This window comes from Erigeron canadensis, chromosome 4 (assembly GCF_010389155.1).
Source record: "Erigeron canadensis isolate Cc75 chromosome 4, C_canadensis_v1, whole genome shotgun sequence".
Taxonomy (NCBI): Eukaryota; Viridiplantae; Streptophyta; class Magnoliopsida; order Asterales; family Asteraceae; genus Erigeron; species Erigeron canadensis.
This window is the reverse complement of record NC_057764.1, coordinates 3,642,454-3,651,830: the sequence shown is the minus strand read 5'-3', so window position 1 is coordinate 3,651,830 and position 9,377 is coordinate 3,642,454. Positions and strand designations below refer to the sequence as shown.

General features: G+C 32.0%; 1 protein-coding gene across 1 annotated transcript; it reads left to right on the top strand.

Annotated features, from left to right (window-relative positions):
- The first annotated feature begins 1,538 nt into the window (after positions 1-1,538).
- LOC122596832 (pentatricopeptide repeat-containing protein At4g02750-like) lies at positions 1,539-3,600 on the top strand. The gene has a single exon (XM_043769483.1). It carries the CDS (start codon positions 1,539-1,541, stop codon positions 3,159-3,161), a length of 1,623 nt encoding a protein of 540 aa, XP_043625418.1. The 3' UTR covers positions 3,162-3,600.
- The last annotated feature ends 5,777 nt before the right edge of the window (positions 3,601-9,377 follow it).

Sequence of the window (9,377 nt, the reverse complement as noted above, 5' to 3'; positions counted from 1 at the left end):
GAGTCCCTAAAATAAGGAGTCCCTAATCTAACCCACCCTTATATATATGTGTGTGTGTGTGTATATAAATATATATATGTATATATATGGGGACAATCAAATAAGAACAGTTTTAAAATAAGAACGGTGAGAACACCTTAAAATCATCATTTTGATGCATTAAAAGTCCATAAAACTGACATAGTGCATAACTAATTATCATTATTTAAGTGTTTAACAACACATTGATTCATAAAAATCGAAAAATCATGTTTTTTGTTGGATGCATCATTTTGATGAATATGCATCCAAGATGCATGCACAAAACAAAAAACATGATTTTTTTGATTTTGACGGATGAATGTGTTGTTAAACACTTAAATAATAATTAGTTATGAACTATGTTAGTTTTATGGACTTTTAATGCATAAATGCTTTATATAATATATATATATATATATATATATTATATTGTAATATATAAAGCATATATACCCTTTCCATTTTCTTAAAAAAGAACTTAAGTTACTTGATACCTCTCTATTTTATTACTAATTTAAATATTAATACCTAATATACTTATAATTGTTAGATTTATGTTTATTAACGCCCACGGAAAAAAACCCACCAAATAAGCCTAAGCCTAAAGTCAATGGTATTTGTTGACTTTGGAAGGAAGAAGTATGTGTTGATAAGGTTTTGGTGCAGCCACTTCTTCACCCATAAAACCGTTTTTCACTTACAACAGCCTAGAAAGCTTTCGATCCCTAAAGATTGAACCGTTGGATCGTTCTGACTTTTGGAAAGCATCTTCATAGCATCTGGGCCTACATTTTGGACAGTTAAATTTGTCTCAAGTAGTCGGAACACATGTTACAGAGGCTAGAACATGGGGCTAAAAATTGTTGATATTGTTCGTATTTTGTCTTTATTTTGCTTCCATACATCTAGTATATGATGATTGTTGTATTTCTCTAGTATATCTAAGGAAGATTTGATTGTATTGCTCTACTATTGGTGGTAGTAGATTTTAAGCGGCTTAAGGGTCTCGTGCTTTTTACTCTCACTTTGAGAGGTTTTTCACTCTAAAAGCTCTTGTGTTTGTTGATTTTACTATTGTTAGGGGCTTATTTTGATTACATTTAGTAGTGTTCTCTATTTGTTAGTTTCCTCATATATTCATACGATTTGTAAAAGTGCTGCCAAACGAGGGGGTTATTCTGCATTTGTGTTTACCGTTGTGGTGTTATTTCCCATCAATTATATCATTAATGAAACAATTTACAACATACATCACTCAATCTTTTAAACAACTACACTACTTCATTTCACATCAATTTATTTTACGTTAATAACAAAACTACAAACGCCGCCGCACCTTTTGGCGCCACTGCCGCTACCGTCGCCACTGCTTGTCACCTTCCGCGTGTATTTTTCATACTCGTATTTTCTAAAGGAACATTTGAGTTTATTAAGCTCCCGTTAATACGTGTATTGAAGTTACAAGTTAACAAAACCACTAAAATTACTACTGAAAATATTTTACGAGTAGTTATGAGATGTCAAAGTGGTACCATATCCATCGAGCATCCTTCATCTTCTTCAACAACATTTCCCTTTTACAATCACCATCAAACATCATTTCTTACACTTGTTTACACAATATATCTATATCTACTCTTTCAGCCACCAATCAAATCCAACATTACATTCGCAACGGTAACCTTAACAATGCCCGCCACCTGTTTGATCAAAATCCCACTTCTTATAACACTTTCACATGGAATTCTATCATCACTGGCCACATAAACAACCACCAAATGCAGCATGCTCATGACCTGTTCGATCAAATGCCCGTGAAAGACGTCGTTTCATGGAACACCATGATGTCGGGTTTGAACAAGACTAAAAATCCACACAAAATTTACCAACTTTTCTTGCAGATGACAAGAGCGAGTGAAACGCCTAATCATACCACGTTTTCAATTGCTATCAGCGCGTTCTTGAACACGTACAATATCTTGGTTCCGCAGCTTCATGGGTTAGTACTGAAATTAGGACTTGGTAGTAATGTGTTTGTGGGGTCGGCTTTGATGAGGGGTTATACTCATTTAGGCGATAAAATGTGCTTACGTCGTGTGTTTGATGATGTTTTTGTGAAAGATGTTAGTACGTGGAACGCGTTAGTTGTTGGTTATATGGATTTAGGATTCATAGATGAGGCCCAGAACGCGTTTGACATGATGCCCGAGGTTAATGTCATTTCTTGGACTACTTTAGTTGATGGATATATCAAAAATAAAAAGATTAATCAAGCACGGTCGATTTTTGATAGTATGCCACACAAGAATGTGGTATCGTGGACTGCGATGATAAAAGGGTACGTGCAGAATGAGAGTAACAACGATGCTATTGAGTTGTTTATCTTGATGATCGAATCAGGAACCTGTCCCAACCATTTTACGTATTCTACTCTCTTAGACGCTTGTGCAGGTTGCTCTGCTTTTCTATTTGGGAAACAACTGCATTCATGTACTTTGAAAAGTGGTTTTCATTGTGAAGTAGTTTTATCGACTTCACTTGTTGACATGTACACGAAATGTGGAGACATTGAAGCTGCATTGTGTATTTTTGAGTCAATGGAAAAGAAGAACACGGTGTCATGGAACTCCATAATCGGGGGTTGCGGAAGTAATGGATTGGCGACAAGAGCATTGTGTGAGTTTGAGAAAATGATAGAAAGTGGAGCAAAACCTGATCATGTAACTTACATCAATTTACTTTCGGCTTGTGTGCATGGAGGACTACTTGAAGAGGGCGAAAAACATTTTCGTTCAATGAGAGCAAGATATGGAATTGAACCAGAAATGAAGCATTATAATTGTATGGTGGACTTATATGGAAAATCAGGTGAGCTTGAGAAAGCAGAGAAACTAGTAAAGGAAATGCCTTTTGAACCTGATGTGGGTGTGTGGGGTGCATTGCTTGCTGCTTGTGGCTTACACTCATGTTATGAGTTAGTAAATGGTCTCGAGGATTTGGCTAGAGACCGTCCCACTATTTACTCTATGCTAGTTAAGCTCCATGGTGAAAAGGGTGCGTGGAGTCGTGTCATTGAGATGAGAAATAAGATGACGGAAACTGGTGCTAAAAAGCAAAAGGCTGGTAGTAGGATAGAGTAATAGATCGAGTCCCCTCTTGCCAAGAGGCTCTTGGTGTGACCTAAACAAAATCCAGATTCCTGCATCCTTAAAAAGACTCATAATCCAAATGTGGATGACTAAATCCCTTTAGTATAAGATTGATGCAGAGCGGATCAAGTAGTTGGTAGATAAGTTTTTGGAACAGTGTGAGCATGCCAAACACATAACAAACGCGACGGAAAACACTTTGGCTTCAGAGCCTGATCGAGCCTGAGTTAGATACTTTGTTATAACTTCCATAATGTGTCTAATTATCTGACGGGATTGGGTATTGCTGTTGTATATGTCAAATTATAACCGTAAACCATGATGAGCAGATAGATAGCAGCTCTCTTCTATAAACGATGACACGAGTGTATGTAACTTGTAAGATTCCAAACTGTTGGGTTCATTATTAATCATTCATTATTCTTGAGCACCTTAAGTTGGTTAGATTAATATTTACATTGTTACTAATCCTTATATCTGTATTTCAATCTTATTTAATAGGCAACTCGAAGACCCCGAAGCATTTACAAGATAATAACATTAGAGATTTTAAAACTTCAAATAAAAACAAGAATTGGTATACAAAATATATAATACAATCTTTGTTTCTTAATAAAAAATAGTATGCATCGGTGTATATACTTGTTCTATAATTTCTTTCATCAATTTTATCATGATCTAACAGTTAATATTTAATTTTATTTATGGTTATTTATTGAAATGGTACCTAAACTATTCACCATATTACTGGACATTTTTTCGAGTTGTTTACATAAAATACACATAACTTTAGTTTTTTTTCCTACTATAGACATTCAGCCAAAGATAATTAGATTCCAGGAAACTAATCCCGATTAAAAACTTGATGATATCAAAAGATTATAAAGTGATGATGGCATTTATGTAATATCTTTCAAAGCTGAATGGTAAACTATATGTCAATTTTTGTAAAGTCAAATGATCCGTGGAACTATCCGCATTACTCGGTATTTCTATTTATTTTATTTTTTTTCCAATCTTTTTCAATGGTCATTATTTATTAACTTTTTTTTCACTCATTTAACATGTTTTAAAGTCACACATGTTGGATTTGATGTTATATTTTGGTTTTTTTTTTATATCCAAGATAGATAAATTGAACATCATAAAGAAGAATGATAAATTAACTTTTTTTCACTCATTTAATGTTAAATGAGTGGAAAAAAAAAAGTTAATAATAATGACCATTGAAAAAGATTGGAAAAAAAATAAAATAAATAGAAATACCGATTAATGCGGATAGTTTCACGGATCATTTGACTTTACAAAAATTGACATATAGTTTACCATTCAGCTTTGGAAGATATTACATAAATGTCATTATCACTTTATAATCTTTTGATCTCATCTAGTTTTTAATCTACGGTCATATTTTTGTCTTACTTATTTTACATTAATTTTTGTTTTATAATACCTAGCCTCTCTCTATATATATCTATATATATTATATTATATTTTCATGTATATAAAGTTTTTATTTATTTATTTTTAGTTTTAATGTCGTCTAACTAAGCATTTGACAAGATTTCAAAGTAAGATTGGTTGATAAATTAAATATGATATTTAAGTATTAATAAAAAAAATGTTTGATATATTTACGATATGTTTATTTATTTGTTGATAACCTATACTATTTACTTCACTAATTATCTTTTGGTAAAAAATCTTAGTTGCATGATTTTTCGTTTTTACCTTTTCAAGTGTTTAGTTATAATAAAACATTAAAAAATTTATATCATTACGAATTACATATTCTTTTCATTAATAGCGTTTTATTTCAACGACACTATAAATATTAGTAAAAATCTTTATACTACATGGTTTTGTGATTGATTAAATACATGAATTAAAATAACACATTTAAAATCCTTGATAAGAGTAGAGGTATAGTTACACTTTAGTGTCAATAAAAATATTTCTTTAACATTATATATATATATATTAGTTTTATGATTGAAAACATTATTTGTTGATATTTTTCCTTGACAATGTATATGATATTATAATTGTGGTCAAAACTTTATGAAAATTTATTTAGATGTTAATAGTTTTCATATATTAAAAGTTTTTAATACAAAACAAAAATGTAAAAAAATCGCGTGCTACGCGGATAATAAACTAGTACATTAATATAATTCAAAGTGATAAATTGCAAAATGTAACACCAAGTCTTGTTAAGTTTTGTAAACACGTGACCATTTTTAATTTTTTATAAAACAAAGTTTGGAAAAAGAATACTCGATATTAAGATAAAAATAGAAGACATTATTAATATATATTTGACTCGACTCGAAACCTGGTTTCTTGGCTTGTGACTCGAAACGTGATTCGAATTGTAAGAGTCAAGATATTTGATAATATAAAGTCTTATAACTATATCTATCTTTTTAAGTTTTAATTGTAGAAATATAATATTGTATTGATATATTAAGATAAAAATAGAAGACATTATCAAAATGAAAATCAAAATTTTAAAAGCGTATAAAAGAGTTACGTTTAAAGAAATAATAAAAATTAAAAATTATTTTGTGACTCGTGACTGGAATCGTGCCTCGGAATATGACTTACACCGACTCGTACAACAAAACACGAGTCATGCTACGAGTCTGGAGCAACGCCGAGTCATCCACCGAGTCACCTCGTTTTCACTTCTTTTGACTCGACTTGTACGAGTCGACTCGTAACTCGTACGAGTTTGACAACTATTGGCAAAACCACAATAGATTCTGTTTATGCGTTGTACATTTTCAAATTATTGTGATGTTCATTGAAAATCTTGACATATGAAACAAATATTTATTGAAAGGCAATATCACAAAAAAGAAAAGAATAAAAGTTTATAATATATTATTTGGAAACTCAAAAGTATTATGTTTTGCGTATTGATGATGTTTATTAAAAACTTTGGCATATGAATTATATATTTATTCAAGGCACTATTACAAATAAACGAATAAAAGTTTTTAATATTATTATTTGGAAATCCGAAAATAATTACGTGCAAGAAACTAAGAAGTAACGCATTTGAAAACTCAAATGGGTGTGAATGCCAAAACAAATTAATATTGCGAGGTGTGACGTACCAATAGTAACTCATCAGTGCTAAAAACTTTGACATACAGAATAGATTTTTTTTTAAAGGAACTATTACAAAGAAAAAAAATAAAAGTTTTTAGGATATTATTTAGAAATCTGAAAAATAAAATGTAAGAAATCAAGAAATAACATGTAGTTTCAAACCCGAACGGATACAATTTGACAAAATGATCCGAATAGTGGTACGAGGTGTGACATGTACGAATAAATGTTTATTTAGAAGCACTACTACAAAGAAAAAAGTTAAAAATAATTTCAATATATTGTTTGTAAACCAGAAACAAAAAGAATACGTAGAAATCAAGAAGTAATTCCGTATTTTAAAACATGTACAATAACTCAGTGGCTACATAATCATCAAAGTAACTGGTTATCCTGAGCTGAATCGAGGATTCGAGAAAAATCTCAATACTTGTTTTGTTTAAATGAAAAAAAGACAAGTGTCTTTAAAAATGATTTTGAGTTTTCAATATTATAGATCTCATTAGTTGTATTGTTAAAAATCAAATTTTACTCCGTAGTTGTATTCACTTGTTTATTGATTGAACATAGATTAGATATTTTTAATTGTTGATATAACTAGTTAAACTACCCGGGCATTCACTACAAGAAAAATGCCTTTTAGAGACATGTTTAGAGTCCTGTTTAGCGACGTCTTTTAAGCTAGCGATGCACTTTGCGACATTAGGTAGGTCGACGCTAGAAAAAAGTCGCTGATTTTTGCGTCATTAATGTAAGACGCTAAATTTTGCGATACATATAGAGACGCCACACAATGCATCGCAAAAGTTTTTAGCGACATGATTTTTTTGAATTGCTATTAAAGTCGTCGTTTTTCCAGATGTCGTTACCTGTGTTGCTATTCATGTCGCTAACCCAAGTTTCTGTTTGCTTCTCTACATTGAGCAATGATAGTATATCAATCTGCCATTTGCATTGCTATTACTCGAATACGGTCAATCAATGCTATATGAGATAATATTATACGATAACACACAAAAGCTTAAAAATCACATAACATCAAACAAATCTTACACCAATCTTACAACATTCAGAAACATGACAACTTTCAAATAAACAATAAAATGTACATGGCTACTCAGAATCCTGCTAGCAACTGCTCACTTGAATTTACTTACTACTTACGAGTTACAACAACTGCTCACTTGAACCTCAACTGCTCACTTGAACCTCCACATTCTTGAGCCAAACTATTTGCGAAGTTGCAAAGAACTAAAAAGTTGACGATTAACCTTACCAACTTCCTGAGTAACCACCTTACTTAGTTCTTGCGAGATCACCTTTTTAACTTCAAGAGCAACTGCCTTTCCAACTTCCTTTCTGACTTCATGAGCAATCAGCTTTCCAGCTTCACGGGAAATGATTGTCTTAATACTCTCACCAAGTGACTCTTGAAATTCTAGCAGTTGATCCAATTTTTGAGTTTGCACTTCCTGCGTAGCTATTAAATTCTTTTGCTCCTCTTGTAGTAGTATTATCTGAGTTTGTTGTAGCTGCAACATCTCTTGAGCATTGACCCAGTTTTGGTTGCTTGAGGAATGAGTTGAAGACTCTTCCCTATCAACTCCTTGCAAAATATACTCATCTACCCCGGCTCCACCACCATAAAATCTCTTATTTTTTACTCCAACATGACCAATCCACCTTGAATAACCCTTAGACACATTGCTTGACTGGGTATCCAGTAGGTCATCTTCACCATATTTTTCATTTGTATAGCTCCTGCATTAAATTAAATAAGTCAGTAGCAGGTCAAAAGGTAAATAACTAGGGAAAATTAACCATTTCATTTCTTGTAATAACAAAGTTCTTGTACCCAGTTCTTTGTCCTGTATAATTTGGGAGAGCATTTATTAAAATTTAGATGAAACTATAAATAAGCGAAAAACATATAATATATACTAAAACCTACATATAATACAGTGTCTATCAATATATATTGTTTCATTTAATTGGGAGTTAATTTACCAATCTTTTTTTGTGCTCGACATTTGAGATTGATCCACCAGTATGAGGACGTTCATTAGCGTTACGAGCATCTTTTGCCTTATTAGATTTTGCAATAAACTCTTCTGATTTCCATTTTTTCCATAGTGACTCCCAGGCAATAAGATTCACAAAGTCTGGTTTCTTTGTCGGAGGTTGTTGCCTTGCCTTAGACATAAAGTTCCGTAAGCTCTTTCCTCCTATAATGTGGAACAACTTCTTAACATTTCTTTCAATTCTCGAATCCCACTTATACTCATCCTGTTTGGTAAACATATCAGAGTTAGGGAAGCAGTTTTATCATCTTATGTGACAGGCAAATCCTTGAAGTCACCTCCATATAACAAACTTAATCCTCCTTTTTCTATGTATTCTAGCTATTTTTCAAGCCTATTTTATACACATAGACAGTTCGTATCATAATTAATTAACGAATCAAATGATAATTCTTTGAACTAAGAGAGGTATTTAAGTAGTTATATTGTCCAAAAGCTCCAATTCTCCAAATGTTATGAGCTTGTTATATATCACACTAATGACAGTATACAATTTAAGAGGATGCAACTATGCAAGGACTTCTTAGATACTAGACTCTTAAACCACAGACAAATATATTTTCTTAATCCTTACAATTTGACAACAGATAGTTTCAGTGAGGTAACCAGTTTGGTGGGATTACGATTAAATTATGAATTCCAATACCTTGAATTCCTAAAACCAAATATCCTTGTCTATTTTTGGAACACTTGTCCATGTATCCCACTCTCCATTAAAGTGTGATTTCCAGATTTTTGTTATGCTATTTGTGACGGTATGAGAAGGAAGGAAGCTACAAAAAAACACAAAAAATTTCGTAATCGTATGCATTATCAATATATATATATAGTTTAATATATGTAAAGAATATTTTGGAGTTCTTTCAAACTTACGATTTTCCCTGAATTTTCAATGTAGGACGCCTGTCTTCATCGAAGTCTTGCATGGTAGTATCATTTACTTCTTCCGATGCCATCTTGTGCACAAAACGCTCTAGAACTCTACATTTGCATAGACTGCTCAATTATT

Coding starts and splice junctions, on each gene's coding strand:
- LOC122596832 (XM_043769483.1), top strand. CDS start 1,539: ATGTCAAAGTGGTACCATATCCATCGAGCATCCTTCATCTTCTTCAAC.